This window comes from Oryx dammah, unplaced genomic scaffold (assembly GCF_014754425.2).
Source record: "Oryx dammah isolate SB20612 unplaced genomic scaffold, SCBI_Odam_1.1 HiC_scaffold_23, whole genome shotgun sequence".
Lineage (NCBI taxonomy): Eukaryota > Metazoa > Chordata > Mammalia > Artiodactyla > Bovidae > Oryx > Oryx dammah.
The window spans coordinates 68,847,480-68,873,762 of NW_024070207.1; the positions used below are offsets into that span (position 1 = coordinate 68,847,480).

General features: G+C 37.8%; 1 protein-coding gene and 1 pseudogene across 1 annotated transcript; one reads left to right on the forward strand and one right to left on the reverse strand.

Moving 5' to 3' along the window:
• Positions 1-1,572: 1,572 nt before the first annotated feature.
• On the forward strand, positions 1,573-1,674 carry LOC120882716 (annotated as a pseudogene).
• An 84-nt stretch (positions 1,675-1,758) lies between these two features.
• Positions 1,759-25,186, reverse strand: UPRT (uracil phosphoribosyltransferase homolog). Its single transcript, XM_040265658.1, has 7 exons — positions 24,647-25,186; positions 16,363-16,405; positions 12,487-12,556; positions 11,376-11,438; positions 9,236-9,397; positions 8,458-8,556; positions 1,759-5,077 (listed from the first exon to the last, which is right to left on the reverse strand). Exons 1-7 carry the CDS (start codon positions 25,021-25,023, stop codon positions 4,971-4,973), a joined length of 921 nt encoding a protein of 306 aa, XP_040121592.1. The 5' UTR covers positions 25,024-25,186; the 3' UTR covers positions 1,759-4,970.
• Positions 25,187-26,283: the final 1,097 nt, after the last annotated feature.

Here is a 26,283-nt window from a genome sequence, read left to right on the forward strand (position 1 = left end):
CACCAGGGAAGCCCCTATTTTCCTGTAAGTGAGCCAAAGATCAAGAGCGCAAATTTTGCAGGAAAGAATTAACTTAGCAGGTCTTAGCTGCTCAAAATTTGCACACTCCCTAAAGGGAATTGAGCTCTTAGAATGTTTTAACTCATAGAACTGTTTCTGTACACTCAGAGCTTTGAAACACACTGTACCAATATGTCTAAGTGGTCTGTGTAAGTAATGTGATTTATGAAGAACATTTGCTTTCCTTAGGTGATCTGTTTTGCAAACTGATCAGTCATGCAGGCACTGGGTACCTATGTGACCAGATCCCAGTAAAAACTCTAGAGTCTTAAGCGATAGAGGAATTAAGTGTATCCTGTGCAGTTCTACCAGAAGAGGACTCTTGGAAGCCTGTACCTGATTTTCTTCAGACTTTATCCCATGCACCTTGCTGATTGTGCTTCATATTCTTTTGCTGTAATAAATCATAATCATAAACATAATGAATTCTGATTCCTAATGAGTTCTGTGAGTAGTCTGGGGGATCCTTGACATAAGCACATATCAGTTCAGTTCAACATAGAAATACCCAATTAACATAAAAGAGAGCATTAATGGAGGAATAGAGAAACAAAATAAGATATATAAGATATATAGAAAACAAGTAGCAAAATGGCAGATGTAAACCCTACTCTATTACTAATTGCATTAAATATAAATGGAAGAATAACAACAGATATATCAATAACATGCAAGAAAGATGGTGAAGCAACATCTTTATGCTACTGAAAGAAAAAAAAAACTGCCAACCTAAAATTTCACACTGGCAAAATATCTTTTAAAGCAGAGGTGAAGGAACTTCCCTTGGCCATCCAATGGTTAAAATGTCACACTTCCACTGCAGCAGGGCATAGATTAGATCCCTGGTTAGGGAAGTAAGATCCTGCATCCTGCATGGCACAACCAAAGAATGGAAAAAAAAGCAGAGGTGAAATGAAGACTTTCTCAAACACACAAAAGCTGAAAGACTCTCTTACTAGGAGACCTGCACTATAAGAAATAGTAAAGGAAGTCTTTTGTGTAGAAAGCAAAATAATATGTGAAACCTGAATCTACACAAATAAATGGAAAGCACCCAATACGGGTAAATTAAAATGACTTTTCCCCTTATTTCTTCTTACATAGTTTTAAAAGGTAACTGTTGAGAGCAAAAAATAATAATAACACATTGCAGAGTTGAACATGTGTAGAAGCAAAATGTATGACAATAACAGCACAAAAGCTGGGGAAGGGGGAATGGAAGCATTTTAAGTTCTGAAATGTGAAATAGATTGTGATAAGTTAAAGGTATATATACTATAAACCCTAAAGAAACCACTAAAAAAGCATTATATCTAATAAACCATTAAAAAAGACAAAATAGAATCATAAATATTCAATTAATCCAAAGAAGGTCAAAAAGAAGACAAAGCAAATAAAGAACAAATGAGACTTAACAGAAGGCAAATAGCAAAATGGCAGATTAAAACCAAGTATATCACTAATTATGTTAATTAAAATGATCTAAACACACCAATTTAAAAAGAGATTGTTATCGCTTCTCGGCCTTTTGGCTAAGATCAAGTGTAGTATCTGTTCTTATCAGTTTAAAAAGAGATTGTTGAACTGGATTACAAAAAGAAAGATCTAACTCCAGGCTTCCTGAGGCTCCAACACTCCCGGGTTAAATATAAAAACACAATAAGTTAAAAGTAAAAGAATGAGAAAAAATATACCATATACTATCAAAAGAAAGCTGGAATGTTTATATTAGTAACAGCCAAAGTAGATTTCAGAACAAAGAATATTACCATGGATAAAAGGAGACATTTCATAATGACAAAGTGTCAACCCATCAAGAGGACATAACAATCTCAAAAGTTCATGCACTTAACAACATAGCTTCAAAACATATGAAGGAAAAACTGATAGAATTGAAAAGAGAAACAGATGAATCCAAAATTTGTCAGAGATTTCAACACCACCTCTCAATAACTGATGGAAGGAATAGACAGAAAATTTGTAAATAAATCAAAGACCTGAGCAACACTACCAATCCACATAACCTAACTGACATTTACAGAACACTCCATGCAACAACAGTAGTTATACACATCCTTCTAAAGCACACAGGGAAGATTTACCAAGAGAGACTATATTATGAGCCATAAAACAAATAATTTAAAATTGAAAAGGGTTCAAATCATATGAAATGTATTCTCTGAATTAAATTAGGAGTCAATATTGAAAAGGAATCCAGAAAATCCAATAAATATTTGAAAATTATATAGCACATTTCTAAACAGCCTTAGGTCAAAGAAGAAATCAAAAGGGAAATGAAAAAGTATTTTGACCCAAATGAAATGAAAACACATTTCAAAATTTGTGGGGTATAACTAAACCAGTATGTATAGGGAAATGTGTACCATTAACTGCTTACATAAGAAGAAATGTCTGAAAAGAAAAGAATGTCTGAAATCAAGTTGTGGCCACCAGACCAGCAACATGGGTATCACCAAGGAATTCACATATGCAAGTTCTTGGGCCCTACTTCAGACCTACTGAACCAGAAACTCCAGGTGTGAGGCCCAGCCATCTGTGGCCCTCCAAGTGATTCTGTAGTACGTTCAACTTTTGAGAAACACTGATGTATACTGCTTCTTGTTTTTATTGTGTTAGGATTTCTTCAACATGGAGTCTACAGTTTATACTGTGGTAAAGTTCATTTCATTAAAAACAATATAGTTTTGGATAGTCTGCTAATTTTTTGTCATTTAGAAAACTTCCTGGGCTCAAAGAGTCCTGGCAAGTGATTGTGCTGTGCTTAGTCATTCAGTTGTGTCCAACTCTTTGTAACCCCAAGGACTTCTCTATCATGGGGATTCTGCAGGCAAGAATACTGGGGTGGGTTGCCATGCCAATTCAACCCAGGGACTGAACCCAGGTCTCCTGCGTTGCAGGCGGATTCTTTACCATCAAGCCACCAGGGAAGCCACCAGGCAAGTGATTAATCCTACAAATAATGCTTCATTTGTTAAAAAAATCCAAACTTCAGAAAACATAGTTACAACTGTTTTTGAAATCTCCAGGGGAAATGTAGCACCACTGAATAATTCCTACTGCCTACAGTAGGAATTCTCTTCATGTGGGAACCAAATATAATCAAAAGGAACAGAGACATATTAAATTTAAATAGCTGATAATATAAAATTAATTTGCTTGAAATATGGTTTTATAACTATACTCAAATACGAATTTGTCTCATGTTCTAGAAAGGCACTTCCAACAAAATATTGAAACCCTAATATAAGCACCAACTCAGAAGCAATGATGCCTACAGTGGTAGACATCATCTTTCCAACTACTTCAATGCATCAACCTAAAGAAGATCTGGTCTCTATCTAAATTTGCTGACTCACATCTTTCCTGGGATAGGGAGAGAACGATTTTGGTTTTAACGCGCTTCAGCTAATCAGGAAAAAAGGAAATCCACATTGTATCAAAATACTTAACTGACAAGTATAGATGATAAGAATATGAAAGCAACATTTGCCTTGGAAGAATTGTAATATGGGTAATCTATTAATCTTGGTTTGTTATGACAGTATTCAAAAATAAAGGAAAAATATACTGAAGTGCTTCTAGACTCCAAAGGGAAAATGTAATCCATTCTATAACAGTTCTTCTTCCTTTTCCCAAATCTTTGCTGACTTCTATCAGCTTTGGTTCTTTCTAAGAAACTGCCTGCTGCTCTTTTCCGTTTTTGTTTGTTTGTTTTAAACAGAAGCCACAACAGCTGCCTATGGGGCTATGGGAGTATAATTAATCAAGTAATCAACCAGCCACCACTGTTAAAATGTTTTAATATCAATGTAAAATGAGATCAGGATTTTACAAGCAAGTTTCAGAATGTGAACATCGATTTCTAAGATGATTTCTCTTCTTTTCAGGAGCCTAAATATGAACACATATAAATCTTAGAGTTTTTTTAATATCAAGGTATTTTTCCCATTTTAATACAACTATAATTGACAAACATGCAAAATAACTAAGCTCCAAATCAAAGAATTTTAGTAGAAACATCCAAGTGAAAAATGAAGCATTTTAATTTACTTATTGGCCATAAACTCAGCAAGAAACCATCTTTCCTCCCATATCTCAGAAAAACCACCAACTAATTTATTTCTAGTGCATCAATACCATTAACACTATTTAGCCCTCCTTTGTCAGCATCCAGATATCCCTGGTTCAAACTAAGTAAATTAATGTCACAGTTCCAGTGCTGGAAATGCCCCACCATCCTCTTCACTGCATTACACTAACAAGGCACCTACCAACAATGCACAGGGTAGGAAACGAGCCATGAAGAATATAATGGCTTGACTGAAGAGTGCCAACTGAGTGGCAATTGAGTGAGGATATTAGTGGAAATGTAAAATTCTATGAGGTATTCTTTTTTCATTCTCTCCAAGTTACCAACATGATAGTACCACAAAGTAAAGAGTAGGGGAGGGTAACAACAGTCACATACATGAAATCTCCCTAGAACTAAAAGCAAACTAAACAAAATGCAAACTATAGTGGGCCAATGAACTGACTTCCATTTGGGTTTTGTTTGTGACTGCAAGCAATCTCTAAACTGAGATTCATAAATTAGGGAACAGTTTCAATGCACTGAGGGATCAGCAATTTGTATAAGAGCATTATCAAAGCATTTTCAGAGTTGTATATGCTTCATTATTGAATTTGGTACCAACAGTCAAGAAACAACTAAATAATAATAAAAAAAAAAAAACCCTCAAGTATTTCCTTTTTACTATACCTGCTTCCAAACATTACAAAGTATCTTTAACACAGTTTTCTATGTCATCCCTTAAGTGAACTAGCCAAATAGGTAGAAACTCAAAACATAACTGTAATATTACACATAGGAATAATTTTCCTTCAATAACTTAGTCTGTTCCAAAGTATTTCTGTCCAAAATGTGTAGGTGCAACAGGATGAACTTCAGTAGTTAAAATTGTGATCTCTGGAAACTCTTGAATGATTGATTTGGCACCTTCAAAAATAAAAGAAAAATTGTCATTATGGTGGGATTTTTTTTGATAACATTACCTGGAATTCAGTAATTTTATGGTCAGTCAGTAGGTCTACTACTGACAGAAGACAGAGAGCAATAACCTTTGGACAAACAGTTAGACTTGGTTAATCTCTTATTTATATAATTTCTGATACCTGAAAAGTTTTTATAGTAGTCAGACTATGTTTCCACCCATTCACTAATAAATTCTAAGAATCAAACTGTTTTGTATTCAATACATGAAAAATATATTCAGTTATAGCAACTTTTCCCTTAATGAGTCTTATTTGTTTTATTTTAAAGGCAGCTGATAGAATACAGTCCTTCTGGAAACAGGATCATACATTAGATGATGGTTTCTCAATTGGAACACTGTTGAAACACTGTTGAAACACTGTTGAAGACTTTTCTGTTATATCACAAAAAGCTACTTTTTGAGAATTTGTAACTCTAGCCTGGGCGGGGAGGAGGTGGAGGAGGAAAGGACAGGGACTAGCTTGGATCACAGCCAAACTAAAAAGCCATAGCAAGGATGCTACAGAATAAGATTTTTTCATCTATAATGTCAAAGAATGAGTATCCTATTCTGCTGCTGCTAAGTCACTTCAGTCGTGTTCGACTCTGTGCGACCCCATAAACGGCAGCCCACCGGGCTCTGCCGTCCCTGGGATTCTCCAGGCAAGAACACTGGAGTGGGTTGCCATTTCCTTCTCCAATGCATGAAAGTGAAAAGTCAAAGTGAAGTCACTGAGTGGTGTCCAACTCTCAGCGACCCCATGGACTGCAGCCTACCAGGCTCCTCCATCCATGGGATTTTCCAGGCAAGAGTACTGGAGTGGGGTGCCATTGCCTTCTCCAGTATCCTATTCTACTAATGCATATATATATATAAATATATAAATATATATATGCATTAGTTTGGAATTTAGAAAAATGGTAACAATAACCCTGTATGCGAGACAGCAAAAGAGACACAGATGTATAGAACAGTCTTTTGGACTCTGTCGGAGAGGGCGAGGGCAGGATGATTTGGGAGAGTGGCATTGAAACATATAAATTATCATATGTGAAACGAATCACCAGTCCAGGTTCGTTGCATGATACAGGGTGCTCGGGGCTGGTGTACTGGGATGACCCAGAGGGATGAGACGGGGAGGGAGGTGGGAGGGGGTTCAGGATGAGGAACACATGTACACCCATGGTGGATTCATGTCAGTGTATGGCAAAACCAATACAATATTGTAAAGTAAAAAATAAAAAAAATTAAAAAATAAAAGAACTAACACAGTTACTTTTCTACTCCCAAAGACAGAAAACCCAATAATTATTTGGTGATCTCAAAATTTACAATGCTACCTCTGTTATATAGACAGATGACCAAGCAAATCAGCCTTTGTAACCATCAACATTTAAACTACAGGTAATTTTTCATTATGAAACAGCAAAATAATCAATGGCCTACTAAGTGTGACCCTCTCAAGTGGTTTCTCTGTAGCCTCTTCATGGCTGACTGAGATACGGAACCTTTGGAAATGAAGAAATGCTCTAACTAGAAGCAACACATTTCTCTTTCTTATGAAACAAATACAAATTCATTGTAGAATATTTGGAAAATACAAAAAAAAAGGTTAAAAAATAACATAAGTCACTTAGAATTCCATCACCCTAAGATAATCACTACTAATTTAAAATAAAAATTGAATTAGTATTGTGCATCTATCTAGCCTCTCATGTTGAGGAAAGACTTATTAGGTTTCATGTTAAACCCAAGTCTGATTTTGCTAGCCATAATAATTTGTATTCAGTTCAGTTCAGTTCAGTTGGTCAGTCGTGTCCGACTCTTTGTGACCCCATGAATCAGAGCACGCCAGGCCTCCCTGTCCGTCACCAACTCCCAGAGTTCACTCAGACTCACATCCATCGAGTCAGTGATGCCATCCAGCCATCTCATCCTCTGTCGTCCCCTTCCCCTCCTGCCCCCAATCCCTCCCATCATCAGAGTCTTTTCCAATGAGTCAAGTTTTCGCATGAAGTGGCCAAAGTACTGGATTAGTCATCTCTAAATTTGGTGATGGCATTTTATCCTATTCTAATGCTATTGTGTTTCTGTTATTTTGATTGACCAAATTTTTTTATTGTTGCAATGATGTCAAAACGTATCAAATTTTACATTTTAAATATGTGATATATTATATGTCTATTATATCTCAATAAAGTTGCTAAAAATAGATTGATCAAACGTGACAAAAACTGTAAGCAGGTCCTGGATATGATCTTCCTATATGTAAAGCTAAAGTCAGTCCTTTTCTGACTCTTAAAAAAGTCTGCAGCCTAATCATAGTTCTGAAAGTCAATAGAAAACTGTAGTGATGCCTGAGTGGTCAGCCTCACTAAAGCTATTGTTCATTCTGCTCTTACATTTAGATTTTCTGACATCATTAAATATTTTTTCAAAAACATGACTTAACAGTTTTTAATATTACATACAGTTGATCCTTGAACAACATGGAGGCTAATCCACATATAACTTATAGTCAGCCTTCTGTATCTGTAGTTCCTCTACATACATGAATTCAACCAATCATGGATTGTGTTGTACTATAGTATTTACTAATGAAAAATATCCACATATAAGGGGATCCACACAGTTCAAACTCACATTGTTCAAGGGTCAACTGTATATTTAACTATTTCCAGGTAAGTCACTTATATACTTTCAAATTTTTTCTTACATAAAAATGATAGTCTCTCCAATGACTATCCTAAACACTGTATTTCTACATGCCTTTATGATTATTTTTTAGGATACTTTCATAATTGTCTTAACTTATATGGCAAAGAAACCCAGTGTCTTAAATTAGGCTTACCTCTCTCAGGAAATGGAGAACACAAATTCTTTCATCATGCCCTTTGAGCAGAAGTCTAAGTTTAAAAACTTCTGCTCTTTGCTTCATACTACAAAGCATACTTCAGAAAGACCACAGGGCTAGCTAGAACCTTGATTTTCTTGTTGTTTGAGAGCATTTCTCAGGCTCAGGTGGGGAGCCAGGAGAAATAGGGACCTTTCAGCCACCGGCAAGCTCTACTCAAACAGGGTAACTATGAAAACAATTGCAAATCCCTTCAGTGTGGTTAGTTCATACTTTTCCACTTGAATTTGAACATTAGAATGGTTGAATGGTGTAAAGTATTACAACTAAGCTTAGAGATGACAAACACAGGTTATAATTATCAAAATTCAGTTAGGAATTAATGTGAAAGCAAATGAACTTTTCTTCAGGATGAATGGTTGGACAGATGCACACTTAACCACTCCATGACTATTCAGAGCCCCAGTTGCTGCCTCTTGTTAAACTCACCATGAGGAGTGGAGAACAGACTGAGTAGGATAATAACACTAGGTTGAACTCCATGTTCTATGAGAACTTTTACAGCTTCAATTACAGTATTTCCAGTACCTAAAATCAAATGAAAATCAAATGCATTGGCAACTTTAACAATCATCTCAAAATATCTTTGAAGTTGTTTCAAAGTAAAAGCAGTTTAGTAATCTAACATAACATACTCCTAGATAAAGCTTCATTTGAAGATGCCCATTTTTAATAAATGATGTTATTTTCAACAACAGACATAACCCATGTACTTTTCAGCTTTCAAATGCACAAGCCCTAAATTCATTCAGTATTTGAGATATCAAATGTAATACCCACCTGCTACCCCCAACTCTAGGATCTGAGCAAGCATAGGAAAAGACTAGAATAGGAGAAAAAAATATTACCTCCAAAGAGAATAAATCCTTGAGAAAATCATTGCTATACTCCGAGCTAGAAAAGGGACATATTTCAATATATATTCTGTGTTCTATGTATTTTGCCTCATTAAATCTTTTGCTTCAATCTGTTATCTTAAAATAGAAGCTTTTTGGAGCTAATAAAGTTTGACTAATGTATATTTTCTTATTACACAATAAAAATTCCCCAGAGAACTGCACAGGGCAACTCCAAATCCAACTGAGAAAAACAAAAAAAGAACACATTTAGAAACAGTTTCATTTTTAAAGAAGGGTACCTAGAAGGTAGGCACTAAGCTGAATTTTAACCCTAATCAAAGGTTACAAACTAAATGCAAGCAACTCACTGAGAATTGGATACATTAGAAGGACTTTTCTTCTGTAAATGTCTGGGGGGAACTTGGCATAATACACTTTGGCTCTTTGTGTCTCCTCATCACTCTGAATCAGGATCTTTCCAATTCGTATGGATCGACAGCAGTCTCGTAAACCTTGTTCCATCGCCTCACCTTGAAGTAGGAAATAAAAAAGAAACAGTGATTAAGAGTAGATAGAGTGAAAGTCTGAGAATAAGCCACAGTAGAGCTTGTGACTATTATTAACACAATAAAGACACTATCAAAATGGAAGCAATTCTTCTTAAGCTAACAGCTTTCACTTCTGATAAAATATGATTTTATACTTAGTTCAGGTCAATGAAACTAGATTAAGGGCTGGTCAATGAAACTAGGATAAGCTAATTTTACTGCTGGCTTATAAGTTTTAGAGTTGTCATGCTTCCATGATTACAGGTAATAAAGCGTTTAAGCTGTTCTCTGAACTTTTCTATATCAGGAACATTTTAATTCTATTATTTTAAGGACACTGTATTACTTTCATCAGACAAAAATATAAAATATTATGGAAGAATGAGGGCTGTAGACCAAAGGCTCTCCATTTAGATCAAGCTGACATCAAGAGATATCATGTAGCCCAGCAATGACTTCAATGGCAGAGGCTTGGCTGGTAAACAGTGAAAAAGTAATATGCTGTTCCCTCTTCCCCAGAGATCCAGACCAAAACCACCATCATCCCCTTGGTTTCTGAAGGTTAAGCTATTTTTGAGTCTGAATTCATTTAAGCAAGTGTTTGCTAAAAGTCAATCATTCTCACATCATCTTCAAGATTTTAGGCCACATCAAAATTCTTCTTGTACAGTTATTTACTTAATATTTTTCTTTAAATTAATTATTTTTGTTTTTATTTAAGAGGAAACTGTACATCACTAGTGAAAATATAAAAAGTTTCTTTCTAATAGATATGGAAATAAACCAAGAGCTATTAAAGTTAAAAACACCCTCTCTATGCATCACTCCGAGGTCATCTGGTATACACTAGGGGTGCGAGGACCATGCTGTTGCCTTTAGGGCAGAAGCTGGACTAAAACAGAAGAAATTGTGCCTTAAAAGTCCATCTCCATTGTCTTTACCAGTTTTAAAAGGTTGAACAGCATTGTTCTGAAAATCCTATCATTACTTAAGAGCTACTTTCTATTTTTTTTTTTAAAAAAAGGAGCTTAAAGCTCCTATTTTATTTGAAATACCCAGTTGTTCACAAACAGAACTTCATAGCCAGAGAAGCAATGGAAATGTTTATATGTGAAAAAAAATATCCAGGGACTTTCTTGGTGGTCCAGAGATCAAGACTCCACACTCCCAGTGCAGGGGCCATGGGTTCAATCCCTGGCAGGGCAACTAAGATCCCACATGCACAAGGTTCAGCCAAAGGGAAAAAAATCCATCTGTTTCCAATGCAAGCAAGTGGGGATTCTACCATACCCTGAATCTTGTACAAAGAATAATTAATGAATTAAGTTGTTGAATGGAAATAATCATCCCCATGTAACAGGTAGTTACAGGGATGTGATTTTGCTGCACAAAGGTTAATTTACAAGGGCAACTGGTTGGACTCAAACACAAACACATTAGACTAGCAACTGGAAATACCTAGAGTTAATCACAGTTAAGTTCTTTTGCGTACATAATCACATACTCATCAAACATAAAACTAAAAATATTAAACAAGCCATTCAGTCCAGCTCCTGACAGTGTACAACTGTTCCTCACAAAAGAAATTTAAAAATCAGAACAAAGGTTTTCTCTAGTCGAGTGCTCAAAGTTCTACAGGTCTGAATTTGTGCTATTACATACTCCATCCATCTTCAAGCTTCCCTATTCTCTCCAAGATAGTATCATTACATCCTCCTATTCTTCCACTCTCCTCTGAATTTTTCAAAGCTGGCTTGCCCATGGGGACACACCACTAGGGAAGATGCTCTGCAGTTAAAATTAGCCAAACTCGGCAACACATGGGCCATAATTCAAAGGCACTATGAGGATAGACAACACAGGTGGTGAGATTTAAGCTCAGGAGACAAGCCTACCTCTCAGAAAACAGCAACAGTATCTAAGAATGCAAAGAGACAAAGTCACACATACACAAACCTACCGCTTCTCATTATGCTGACCCCACAATTTCCCTTTTCAAATTTCACTCCTTCATACTTGTACCCTGTTGGGGAATAAAGCCAAATAATTTATCTTTCATCATTGGAGCAACTATTTATTTAATAAACTATCTATGGTTTAAAGTAAATGGGCACAGAACAACTCTTGTCCAAACATACTGTATAACATCTTAGGTTCCCTGTGAAAGCAATAAGAAGAGTCATGATTTTTCATAGTTAATTCTTCATAAGAAGCCTGTGGGAATAATTGGGTGAGGTAGACTTCATCGAGCAGGAATAAGCCTTATGATAGCATGATATTCACATACACGTTTCTTAAATTGAATTCAGAGGAGAATTGTTGCATTCCAAGAATGCTAGAAACCCCATAAATTCAAACTAAGAGCCCACTGTGAGCCACAGTAGAGAGCCTCCTTATTCCTGTCCACTTTTATTAACCTGCATTCTGTGTTTAAAAGCAGAAGAGAAAGACTGAAGTAATTATCAAGACACATTCATGCCTTGGTCTCAGACTGAATTTGTATCAATTTTGATGCAGCAAGGTTAGTCCCTAATTTTCACAAAATCAACCTTTGGATATAACATTTTCCATTATTTAATAAAGAACCATATCAGAATTTTAAATCCCTAAAATAGGGATCCTTGACTGCTCTCTGTTAGAGCAGAACAAATCTAAATCCTCTTCTCCAATCCTCATCGTTTTTCTTTTTTACTTTTCTTTCTTTTACCTGGAGTTTCCATTGCTAAACCACCCCACTCATTTGTTAACACATGCATCTTCCTCACAAAGTTGAAGGTAAGTTGACAGCAATTCTTAGCTCTGGTCCCAATGTGCCATCATCAAAGGTAACATCCGAATGCTGAAGAATATTTATTAACCTTTAACTTAAACTGACAAGCAAACTATTAACAAAAGTCATTCACATAAATTTCTTTACTAAATGTCCCCAAATTTAATAAGTTGTTTAAAAGAACAGCTCCATGCAGTTACCTCATTTTGCATACTGATTTACTCAGACTGCTTTCTTCTCATTTTCCCCCAATTCCACCCCAGAATTCTTATAAGAATATGTGAGTAACAGCCCTGATTACCTGTTGGAGTGGTCACCATGCATTCTTTATATGGCAGCTGATTCAATCCCTCTTCCACAACAAGTCTGATCTAGAGAGTCAAAGGAAGAATAATTTGAAAACTTGCTAAGAATCTCCCGTTATCTGTTAGCCTCAGGAGTTTAACACCAGGCAAAAAGTCAGCAACATACTAGGCAAGGATTTAACTTATAGTAGTAGGAAGGGAGACCCTATCATGTGTTAGATTCAGTTCAGTTCAGTTCAGTCTTTCAGTCGTGTCCTACTCTTCGTGACCCCATGGACTGCAGCACACCAGTCCTCTCTGTCCATCACCAACTCCAGAGTTTACTCAAACTCATGTCCATTGAGTTGGTGATGCCATCCAACCATCTCATCCTCTGTTCCCTTCTTCAATCTTTCCCAGCATCAGGGTCTTTTCAAACGAGTCAGCTCTTCGCATCAGGTGGCCAAAGTGTTAGAATTTTTGCTTCAGCATCAGTCCTTCCAATGAATATTAAGGACTGATTTCCTTTAGGATAGACTGGTTAGATCTCCTTGCAGTCCAAGGGACCCTCAAGAGTCTTCTCCAACACCACAGTTCAAAAGCATCAATTCTTCGGCACTCAGCCTTCTTTATAGTCCAACTCTTACATCCACACATGACTACTAGAAAAACCATAGCTTTGACTAGACGGAGCTTTGTTGGCAAAGTAATGTCTCTGCTTTTTAATATGCTGTCTAGGTTGGTCATAACTTTCCTTCCAAGGAGTAAGCATCTCTTAATTTCATGGCTGCAGTCACCATCTGCAGTGATTCTAGAGCCCAAAAAATTAAAGTCTGTCACTGTTTCCAGTTTCCCTATCTATTTGCCATGAAGTGATGGGACCAGATGTCATGATCTTAGCTTTCTGAATGTTGAGTTTTAAGCCAACTTTTTCACTCTCCTCTTTCACTTTCATCAAGAGGCTCTTTAGTTTCTCTTTGCTTTCTACCATAACGGTGGTGTCATCTGCATATCTGAGGTTATTGATATTTCTCCTGGCAATCTTGATTCCCGCTTATGCTTCATCCAGCACAGAATTTTGCATGATGTACTCCGCATATAAGTTAAATAAGCGGGGTGACAATATACAGCCCTGGCATATTCCTTTCTCAATTTGGAACCAGTCTGTTGTTCCATGTCTAGTTCTAACTGTTGCTTCTTGATTTGGATACAGATTTCTCAGGAGGCAGGTCAAGTGGTCTGGTATTCCCATCTCTTGAAGAATTTTCCACATTTTTTTGTGATCCACACAGTCAAAGACTTTGGCATAGTCAATAAAGCAGTAGATGTTTTTCTGGAACTGTTAGATTTTCTGTTAGATTCAGAGATAGAACCAAATGTCAAGCTGCTTGCTGCTAGGTATCCAACCTTGGTGAGGCATGTGACTGTCACTAAAAGGCTCAAGTATGCCTTTTGCTTCTCATTCAGTTAGTCCAGACTATATTATGAGAAATGCAAAACCACAGCAAGTGCAAGAGTCATGGCAGGAACGCTTGGACATAATACACTTCTGGTAACTCTGGAAATAGTGCCTACTGGGAACTGCTTTGCCTTGTTTAGTACTTTGAAATTATTAAGTTGGATGCTTTTTAACAAAGGCCCACCATGATGCGAAATAAATCCTGAATTTCTTAGGAGGAAAGAAACGAGTGGATGGAACTGAACCAATTTACTGAGCTTGAAGTAGGATACAATTGAATGTATTAGGACTTCCCAGCTTAAAAAAAAAAAGGCTCCTAATGATCTTAATGTGCATAGAGCAAAGAATCCATCAGAACTATAAGGAATATCCTCCAAAACCCATCAGATATTCCTATGAACATCCAGAGGCCACTACAAAAAGGCAGTGCTGAGTCTATAGAGCACATTTTCTCCAATCAGTATTACATTACTGATTAAGAACAGCAGGGAGAAATGTCATGCCCTATGCTCTGTTATCACAACAAAATACCCTGCTGCTGTTAAAATGATAAATGTTAAATGGGCTGCATTGTGTCAGCCTGGAGTACCAGAGGGTCCAGGAACCTCATGAATACTGTGTGTGTGTGCGCATACTCACCTCTAGCCACCACCATCTGTGGAGATTAATGTTTCTTATGAGCAAAGTACAAAGAAAGAAGAAGATCATTTTCTTTGAAGAGCCTTGTTTTCCTTCTAGTAATACTCCTCTAAAGAGTCTTACCACCTGCCCATCTCCTCCAACTTTGGGACAAGAATTAGTGTGTCCAAGCTTTACAGGAGAACATAAACCAGAAGAAGGGTGTAACCTCTTCTCAAGAGTTAAAATTCAAAACCTGAGTGCCAGGAAGCCAATCCAGGACAGAATTAATGTCAACTATAACAGGACCCTTGTGCTAGAAGAGACAGTATACTAGAAATTCCCATCATCAGAAACCTCAACAGCTCCAGTCCCTACCACAACCACAGCTGACCTTCCACACCCCGCACCCCCAATATCAGGACCTTCAAACCAACTGCAGAGAACAGAGATGTCCAAAATTACCATCCACTCAGGTGAATTTTTCCCTGGGTCCTTATTATCTCATTTGACTAAGACATAATGCCTGCCCTTTCAAGCAAGCATTTTATAATAACCATGATCTTAATTCCTATGTTCTATAGGAAAATGGCACATGGAGAGCAAAAGAAAGAAAGAGAGAGAAATCATTTTCTATCAGTGAACACCAAGATCTCTGTTTTCCCCCACAGCAGCCACTGACACAACTGTCTTGAACCCTTTCGTTTGATAAAAGCAAAAAGAATAACCTATCACTCCAAGAATGTCAACTACATTTATCTTGATGCAATCCAAGGATTTTTACTGCCCCTGGAAACTCAAATAGAAGTGGCCTTTGAACCAAGAATACATAAAAGTCAAAAGTAGAATATGTGCTGTCTACTCTCTTTTGGAATAAAGATTTCCCTAGGAAAAATGCAAATGAAGAGTTTCATACCTCCCCCCACCCAACATCATCACATTCCCTTTAATAATTTATCTTCTACTATCTGGTTATAACTATAAGCTTAATAAGTCACTTTTCTTTCTTTCCCAGACTAAACAATGAGAACAGTATTTATACTGTAAACCACACAAGATCAGGGACCCTGTCTTTATGCTTTACCACTGAATCTCCTCCCACCTACAACACAGTCTGGCACAGTGTCTGACTCACATGAGTTCAATGTATATTTCACAAAGTGATGAATACCAGGAACCACAGTAGAACATGTGTCAACCTCATTCCAAGCACTAAACAAACTTAAGATACACACACAAGAAATAAACAGGGCTTACCTAAGACAGCCCAATTTGGCCTGAGATCCTCTCAGATGACACTAGCTAAACAGAATTGGGCTTGGTCAATTCTTAACAGGAATTCCCTAAGTGTAGACAGTATCCACAGGTGAAGATACTACAGAAAATAAGAGGCAAAATAGATATCCATCCCCATGTAAACTATAAGATAGCTATTAGCTTTTGTGCATTCTATGGACACTACAAGGGTAACTACTAGCTCTCTTTACATCTTTGGTTTCCTTTTAATTTACATCACTTCACTGACCTAAGAAGAGATACTTAAGACTCAGGATCAAGTTACCAAGATCCACTTGAAAAGTAGTGGTACATCAGAACTATAGACAGTGAGTTTGTAGACAATGATTTGAGGTGAATGGGATTGAGGCAGAGTTTTAATGCAAAAGTAGAAACAACACTTGCAAAGTCTATCAAGATGTTACTTGGTACCATCTCTCTCAACTCCAGAATGTTCTCAAACAAAAAGCCCCTTGGGCTACTATGATTATAACACTAGGAACAACAATGAAATGAACGTTGAAAGCCTCCATCCACCTACCAAACGATCTGCAGAAAACATGAAGTCCCCTCTACTGGCTGTCCTAAAAAAAAAAAAAAAAGTACAAGTTTTAGTCTAGATTAGAGCTTTAAAGTGAAATATTACTTAACATACATATGGTAACATGGATATTAAAATCTATTACATGATAAAAGCTTACCTGTAATAGACTATTATTGAGACATGATATTTTTCACTAAGATACAGGAACTTAAATGGAATGACTTCACAAATATTATTGAAAATGGTCATATGATATCATTAGAGACAGAAATTGAAAAGATCATGTAGTCTCCCACTGAACTGCTCAAGTATATACTCTTCAACCAAGAGGTGAACAAGTTTCTCCTGGAAAATGGCAGCATATCCAGAGCTCAAGTTAAGAAAAAAAAAATTACAGTAAGAAAACCAGGTTCTCCCCATTCTCATGCACCATTCACCCCAATTTAAAATCCTTATTACCAACATAAGTAACTGTCTACTTTGCCTCCAATTCTTTTTGGAATGAGAACTGTACAAACAAGTTAATCCTCTATGTTTGTTATTGCTTCCAAGAACACATAACCTAATTAACAAGACCTCTTTCTCAAACTATTGATAAATTGTTCCATTTTTCAATCAAATAACTTATTCCATAGATCTTTCTATCAATTTCCTGTACAATTCCTTCTGGTCAGTATTTTCAGATCCTGAGGTACCCAAGTAATAATAATCCAGGGTTGCACCTACCCACAAACTGTTAAACAGCCAAAAGGGAAATGTTATAAGGCTGACATTTTTTTCTTTTGTAAAAATCTATTATTGTTCCTCCTCCTTCTCTCATGTAACTTAAATGATCTGACTGATTTACAGTTTCTATACTTAAAAATCCCCATCTGCCTGCCCATTGCATACCTAAAATATTCCCCAACATAGCATCAAAATGGCATGTGAGCATATATTATCTCAGTATACCATTAATCACAGCTCTTTTTCAAGCTGCATTTACTTTCTCTGACGGGAAAAAGCAATGAAATATCCCTTACACAAATGAAGTTAGGTTTCTTATAGTAACCACAGTTCTTTCATTATTACAGATACTAACTCTCTAAAATAATTGCAAGAATATAGGTCTAGGTCTGTATTCTTTATATATAAATACTCCCTAAACTCAGAAAACTCTATCCACATGACTACACACAGAGAGCTCATTTAAAACAGGCTTTAGGGGCTCCCCTGGTGGCCCAGTGGTAAAGAACTGCCTGCCAGTGCAGGAAACACCAGTTCAATCCCTGATCCAGGAAGATCCCACACGCAGTGGAGCAACTAAGCCCATGTGCCACAACTATTGAGCCTGTGCTCCCGGGCCTAGCAGCCACAACTACTGAGCCAGTGTGACACAACTAGTGAAGCCCACACGCCCTAAAGCTCATGCTCCACAACAAGAGAAGCCACTGTAATGAGAAACCCCCGCATGGCAGCTACAGAGTAGCCTCCACTCACTGCAACTAGAAAAAAGCCTACACAGCAATGAAGACCCAGCACAACCAAAATAAATAAATAAATAAAACAGGCTTTATTTATGTATTGTGGTTTTCAAATGAAAATATACTATTACATCAGCAGCTTTCATTTCTATAAGTCTTCACAACATGCTTGTCAAAGAAGTAAAAGTCAGTGAACTACAAAAAAATACTGAAGACTACTACCCTGTTTGGTAGACCTACACAAACTTGTCTAAGCAGCCAGAACATAGTTTTTCAATAGGGTAGACAAGTCTGGATTCTTTAAGAAAAGTCTTAAAAAAATATCCAGTAATATATTTTGAGAACACACCTGAAATACTTGTCTTTAATTTCTGATCAGTTACACATAAATATATTACAAAGAAAAGTTATATTACGTTAAGTGATTGGAGTTGCTCAAATTCATTATTTTACTTTAGAATGAAACATTTTAACATCTTCACACTCTCCTTAAAAATATCAGCTTCAGTTGACAACTTTTGCATGATAAACATTTCTCTACATTCCGAAAAATGTACACGATGTGAGAACCTAATAAGAACTATCATCTCTTCATAGTTATTTAACTTCCAGTAAAACTCAGTCATCTCACTATAAACAGTAATTACTAACCTATATACTGCTGTTTTTGACAGACTTCAGACTTATTTCATTTACTTTGAATCAATTTAGAAGTTAAAGTGAAGATGGAATACAGTAAGTTGGTTGCATTTTGAACAAAACCCACAGTGGTCTTCAATATCCACATCTAAATCCTTTACATTGTTAACACCAGAGTTTCATTAAGCAGATATTTCCTGTTAGATCAATCAAGTTGCATATAATCTCTAGGGCCCTATTTTAGACCCAACACTGGACTAAAACATGTGTTAATAAAGATGTTTTAATGTAAACCAGATCCCAGGTCTTATTCACTCCATATACTTGGTTTCAAATCACAACTCTATTCACCTCTGTCTCAAAACCATTCTTAAAAAAAATCTATCATACTGTAAACAAAGTTTTGAGAGACATTTTAATCATTTTGTATCTGATAACTTTCCCAAAAAAATCTAATACAAGATCATCACAAAACAACAAACACACTGACACACACCCCTGGATTATTGTATAATATATTCAAATATTTAAACAGTGATATCCAGGTGCTCATAATTCAAAGCACAGAAATCTAATTAATGTTGAGAACCTTTTAAGTTCTGTGAACTCCAAATAGGATTAATAATGCAGACCTAACCATATCTGAGAAAAGTGTCAGCTTATCTTGACACTTTGCCCAACAAATATGCCACACACCTGTAGTAACAAAATGAAAGCCAAAGATACCATTAAAAAAAAATAGTTCACAGTGAAACAACAAAAGAATGAGAATCACGCCAGAAACCATATCCTCACTTCAATGTGGATTTAGTAAATTGGACTCTTCCCTACTTATGACAGTGTATAAAGCACTTTAAAGTTTCCAGAGAAGCTATAGCAATTGTATATAGTTTAAAACATGGACATCTCAAAGCAGACCCAAACCAAGATGAAATCAGGAGAAATCTCTGACCTTTCTTTCAAAATGGGCCAATAGGTATTTACTTATCATACACAACATATGGAACTATGAGAGGAATGTTTTATAATATGAAAAAATTAAGACTTCAAGTAGAGATCTTCTCCTCTCTTCTTACTAGACCTCACTACTACTACTACTTACTTTGCTGTTGCTGCTACTACTACTACTACCACCACTAGAGGAATTCTCTAGTATTTTGAAGACATCCTTTCCTGGGACAATTACAACTTCAATTTCTACAGCAGAAAACTGCCATTTGATCACTATCTGCTACTTTTTTTTCTTTTTTAAAATTTATTTATTTTAATTGGAGGTTAATTACTTTACAATATTGTATTGGTTTTGCCATACGTCAACCTGCTACTTATTTATTCAAAATAAACTTGAAAACCTCGCCTCTTTATAAGAAAAATCATTTTAATAACTGTACACACACACACAAGCATTCAGATTTATTTAGAAGGATTTACTTAAATGGTTCAAAAGTAACAACATGTAACAGTTCGAAAGCATCAATTCTTCCCCACTCAACTTTCTTTATAGTCCAACTCTCACATCCCTACATGACTAATGGGAAAACTATAGCCTTAACTAGACGGACCTTTGTTGGCAAAGTAATGTCTCTGCTTTTTAATATGCTGTCTAGGTTGGTCACAACTTTTCTTCCAAGGAGCAAGCGTCTTTTAATTTCATGGCTGCAATCACCATCTGCAGTAATACTGGAGCTCAAAAAAATAGTCTGCCACAGTTTCCACTGTTTCTCCATCTATTTGCCATGAAGTGATGGGACCAGATGCCATGATCTTTTTTTTCAGAAAGTTGAGCTTTAACCCAACTTTTTCACTCTCCTCTTTCACTTTCATCAAGAGGTTTTTTAGTTCTTACTTTCTGCCATAAGGGTGGTGTCATCTGCATATCTGAGGTTATTGATATTTCTCCCGGAAATCTTGATTTCAGCTTGTGCTTCATCCAGCCCAGTATTTCGTGTGATATACTCTGTATGTAAGTTAAATAAGCACAGTGACAATATACAGCTTTGACGTACTCTTTTATTTGGAACCAGTCTGTTGTTCCATGTTCAGTTCTAACTGTTGCTTCCTGACCTGCACACAGGTTCCTCAAGAGGCAGGTCAGATGGTCTGGTATTCCCATCTCTTTCAGAATTTTCCACAGTTTCTTGTGATCCACACAGTCAAAGGCTTTGGCATAGTCAATAAAGCAGAAATAGATGTTTTTCTGGAACTCTCTTGCTTTTTCCATGATCCAGCGGATGTTGGCAATTTGATCTCTGGTTCCTCTGCCTTTTCTAAAACCAGCTTGAATATCAGGAAGTTCACGGTTCATGCACTGTTGAAGCCTGGCTTGGAGAATTTTGAACATTACTTTACTAGCATGTGAGATGAGTGCAATTGTGCAGTAGTGTGAGCATTCTTTGGCATTGCCTTTCTTAGGGAATGGAATGAAAACTGACCTTTTCCAGTTTTGTGGCCATTGCTGAGTTTTCCAAATTTGCTGGCATATTGAGTGCAGCACTTTCACAGCATCATCTTTAGGATTTGAAATAACTCAACTGGGATTCCATCACCTCCACTAGCTTTGTTCGTGGTGATGCTTTCTAAGGCCCACTTGACTTTGCATTCCAGGATGTCTGGCTCTAGGTGAGTGATCACACCATCGTGATTATCTGGGCCGTGAAGACCTTTTTTGTACAGTTCTTCTGTGTATTCTTGCCACCTCTTCTTAATATCTTCTGCTTCTGTTAGGTCCATACCATTTCTGTCCTTTATTGAGCCCATATAACCCATCAACCCACTCCTAGGCATATACTCTGAGGAAACCAAAATTGAAAAAGACACATGTACCCCAATGTTCACTGCAGCACTATTTACAATACCTAGAACATGGAAGCAACCTAGATGTCCATTGACAGATGAATGGATAAAGAAGCTGTAGTACATATATACAATGGAATATTACTCAGCCATAAAAAGGTATGCATTTGAGTCAGTTCTAATGAGGTAGATGAATCTATAGCCTATTATACAGAGTGAAGTAAGTCAGAAAGAAAAAGATAAATATCATACTAATGTATATATATGGAATGTAGAAAGATGATACTAATGAAAGTATTTGCAGGGCAGCAGTAGAAACACAGACATAGAGGGTTTTTCTTTAATTCTTTTAACTGAAGGAAAATTGCTTTACAGATGTGCAAAGCTTTCAAATTCAATTAAGTCTCATTTGTTTACTTTTGTTTTTATTTTCATTACTTGAGATGGGTCAAAAAAGATCTTGCTACATAACTTAGAGTGTTCTGCCTATAGTTTCCTATAAGAGTTTCACGGTGTCCAGCCTTACATTTAGGTCTTTAATCTATTTATTTTTGTGCATGGTGTTATGGAGTATTCTAATTTCATTCTTTTACATGGAGCAGTAGAGTTTTCCTAGCACCACTTACTGAGAAAACTGTCTTTTCTCCACTGTATAATCTTGCCTCCTTTGTCATTGGTTACTTGACCATTGGTGCATGAGTTTATCTCTGTACTTTCTATTATGTTCCATTGATCTATATTTCTGTTTTTGTACCAGTACCATACTGCCTTGATTACTGCAGCTTTGATTATGCAAAGCAGAAACAGAAACACAGATGTAGAGAACAAACATCAATACCAAGTGGGGAAGGGAGGGTGGGAGAAAGTGGGAGATTGGGATTGACATTTATACACTACTATGTACAAAATAGATAATTAATGAGAACCTACTATATAGCACAGGGAACTCTACTCAATGCTCTGTGGCAACCTAAATAGGAAGAAAAACTAAAAAAGGGGGCTATAAGTATATGTATAACTGACTCATTTTGTGGTACAGTAGAAACTAGCACAACATTATAAGGCAATTATACTCCAACAAAAAGTTTTTAAAAAGAATGTGAATTCTACATACAGTTAAATTCCTTTTACTGTCTCCCAATAGCTGAAAAAACCAGCACTTATGCAATCTGAACCATTCACAAATCTAAACATGAAGGCTTAAAATGCCTCAAATGCACATAGCTCTTCAGAATTTATAACAAATGTTCATAGACAGTATCTTGCTCTAGCCTCCTTGGAGTTTCATGAGATATTATGAACTTACTCATTTTACAAATAATAAAGCTGAAGCACAGAGATGCTAAGCATCTTTCCCTAAGATCACTCTGGATCCTGCTGTCTCCTTCCAAATTTCAGAAGAAAAAAAAAAAGATTTTGCTTATGCCCAGGTTTACTATACCACCCAGGCTTTTCTGAGTAATGAAGTAAAATCAGGTATTGATACTGTCATATAGTCATATATGAATACTGAATGCCATGCCCTCTCCAAGTTTTATAAAAATTGTGAAATCTAATGAGAGCAAAGGAATCCTCATCCCATAAAAAGACATGTGCAAATGTTCATAGTAGCATTATTCATATTAGCCAAAAAATGGAAACCAAACCACCCAAATGTCCATCACCTGATGAATGGATAAACAAAATGTGGTATATCCATAACAGTATAAATATTACTTAGCCAAAAAAGAAATAGTGTACTGACAGAAGATGGGTAAAGCTTGAAAACACCAGGCTAAATAAAAGAAACTAGTCACAAAAGGCCATATGTTGTATGATTCCATTTATATGAAATGTCCAGAATAGGCACACCAATAGAGACAGAAAGTAGTTTAGTGATTGTCTAGGGCTCTTGGTAGGTTGGAGGGAAATGGGGAGTGACTGCTCATGGGTATGGGCTTTCTTACTGAGGTGATAAAAACAATCTAAAATTTAATGTGGTGATGGTTACAAAGTAATGAACATATTTTAAACCCATTGGATTGTACACTTTAAAAGGTGTACTGTAAGTACATAAGTATAGCTCAATAAAGATGTTATTTTTACAAAATTACAAACAAACATACAAATAACATTTGCCAGATAATTTCTGAAGGTTTGCTAAAGCCCTGAGGCCCATCTACAGGTGCAACACAAGGTCCAAGACAGCACAGGTCCAAGACACAAGATCCGTAACTCTTGCTCTATAGAAACAGGAATCATCCTATTTTCTTTTTTACAGATAAGTTTTATTTCAGTTCCCACTACCACAACTGCCAAATCAATGCCTCCTATTTTTTAAGATCACTGCTTTATTAGTTCACAAGACCACAGTTTTCAACACTGATTAATTAAAAACCCTTAAATAGTACTTTCACAAATATAACTTTAAGAGCTACAAAGAACTTTTAGTAATTGAGTGACAATTGCTTGAAAGACATAGCTGGAATTCAAACATGCAAAAGATAAAATTTCTGCCCTCATGGAGCTTAAAATTGAATAAGTGAGATAAAAGTAAAACAACAGCATAGAAAACAGACGTGAATCTTGCATTAAAAAGGCCAGGAAAGATTAGCAAGGAAGAATGATTGAAGGAAAGCTTCTTGGCAGAGGTAGACATTTAATGTTGAAGAATAGGTAGGATTTGAACACACAGAGGAATAGTAAAGAGAATTCCAGGTGCGAGCGGAAGTTGGGATGTTTCAGAACTGTTCCTAGGAACCATGAAGAAGGGCCTTAATGTCCATCTAAGTATCCTGACTTTATTTGGTAGGCTCGGAGAAACCAAAGAAGGCTGCTGAGTAGGGCAGTTAGCTAATCAAAGCAGTATATTAAGAAGATTAATTGTTCAGTAATTCGGGGGAACATGTAGAAGAAAGAAAAACTGGAGACAAGGAAACAATTTGGGAGTCTGTTAAACGTTATGAAGTGAAAGAGCTACGCTGTCTGCCCTGTATCTGTTCAACGTGGTAAACCCATAACCCAGAAATTGTTGCTGCCCACGTGAAGAGGCACAGAGCAGATAGCACGTTTACCTGATTCGAATGACTGAGGAATCAGTCATTCAGTCATTCGAACGAATGACTGAGGAATCGGTCATTCGAATGACTGAGGAATGACTCGAGATACAGAGGAAACCGGAGGTTACCGAAAATGCTTCCTCCTTACACAAAGCGACGTCAAGCACCGGTACTGGGAAAGAGAGTAGAAGGCCTGTGTCATGTGACACCGCCCCCCAAAGAAAAGGCCCTGCCCCAAACCCAACAGACAAGCTTCCCAACGCCAAGAACCTTAGCCAATTTCACTTCCAATCCCTGCCCACCCCCGCGAGACCCTCCACCTCCCCTACCCACTCCGCTCTGGCTTACTTGTCCCTGATGATAGTCTGCAGCTCCCGGATCTGATCATTCATTGGCAGGAGCTTAAGCTGCGCCCCGATCTGCCGGGAGATTTCGCAGTCCCCTAGGAGGGAATCGCTGGGTGGAGCGTCATAGTTGCTAGTGCCACCGATGTTTTCTGAGTTGAAGGTGGCGCCGCCGGAGGCCTGAGGGTCCCGCTCAGCCGGTACGCTAGAATGGGCATGCCCGCTGAGGAGAGTCAGCTTGGCCGCGGAATCGCTGTTTCCCCCAGCGTGGGCCGGGATCAGGTCTCCAGCTTGCTGCGGCTCAGGGTTTTGGGTCGAGGCAGAGTTTACTTGCTGATTGTGACAGGGCATGGAGTCTGGACACTGTAACTCCGTGGCCATATACCAGGCCTCGGGCTGTCCCCGCAGCTACCGATCCCTACGGATAAAGAAGAGCAGGGAGAAACGGCCAAAGTTCCTGTGCTCTCCCAGTCGTCCCGCCTCCTTGCAACCTCTAAGCCCCTCTGCCCTCTCACCGCCTGGCTTCCACCTCTTCCCTTTTGTGCTCTATGTCCAGGCCCTGCCCACACCAGACGTACGGGCCCACTTAAACACATGATTGGCTTTGCTCCCTGCCGCTCTGCAGGTCACCGCTCGTTAACCCTTTGCGTCGCTTGACCGAACCTGACAGACGGGTGAGGCTAGGGATGTTTGATTCTCGCATCTTCCGGGAGCCCATAGGGATTCCATGCAGAATTTGAGTGAGTGATGAAACCAGGAATAGGAGTGGAGGGTGATAAAATGGTGATACACAGAGGCCCACGTTTTCAGAATTTGTGTCTTGCGAGAAAAGTTAAACTTAAGGAACTACTGTAATCTACTGGGCTTCCCTGGTGGCTCAGACGGTAAAGCGTCTGCCTGCAATGCGGGAGACCCGGGTCCGATTCCTGGGTCGGGAAGATTCCCCTGGAGAAGGAAATGGCAATCCACTCCAGCACTCTTGCCTGGAAAATCCCGTAGACGGAGGAGCCTGATAGGCTACAGTCCACGGGGTCCCAAAGAGTCGGACACGCTATAAGCTTGCCTCTGCAACACAAAAAGGACATTAAAAAGCCAGCTGAAGAGCCGGCCCTCTACTAGACTGTTCTACCAGCTGCAGCTTCCCAAGCATGCTTGGCTGCTGGAGATTTCCTTATCTCTATTGGTTGAGCCCTATACTGTACAGTTACCATGGGAATTCTAACAGCATTTCAGGTCCACTACCGCTTTGTTTCTTTTAAATATCTGGAAAGACTTTTTTAAGTGTGCAGTCTCAGTATAAAGGCTTGAGGTAACGTCTAGGGCAGTACTTTTCAACACCTTTGTGTATTAGCTGCTAAGTTGCTTCAGTTGTGTCCGACTTTGTGCAACCCCATAGACGGTAGCCCACCAGTCTCCCCCGTCCCTGGGATGCTCCAGGCAAGAATACTGGAGTGGGTTGCCATTTCCTTCTCCAATGCATGAAAGTGAAAAGTGAAAGTGAAGTTGCTCAGTCGTGTCCAACCCTCAGCGACCCCATGGACTGCAGCCTTCCAGGCTCCTCCATCCATGGGATTTTCCAGGCAAGAGTACTGGAGTGGGGTGCCATTGCCTTCTCCGTTGTGTAATAGAGCAATTGTAAAG

Excerpts from the sequence above, each read along its gene's own strand:
- UPRT (XM_040265658.1), bottom strand. The coding sequence starts at position 25,023 with ATGGCCACGGAGTTACAGTGTCCAGACTCCATGCCCTGTCACAATCAG. Across the intron at positions 12,557-16,362 it reads TGTTTTCTGCAGATCGTTTG|ATCAGACTTGTTGTGGAAGA; the intron begins GTAGGTGGATGG and ends TTGACTCTCTAG. Across the intron at positions 8,557-9,235 it reads TCTAATGTATCCAATTCTCA|GTACTGGAAATACTGTAATT; the intron begins GTGAGTTGCTTG and ends ATTTGATTTTAG.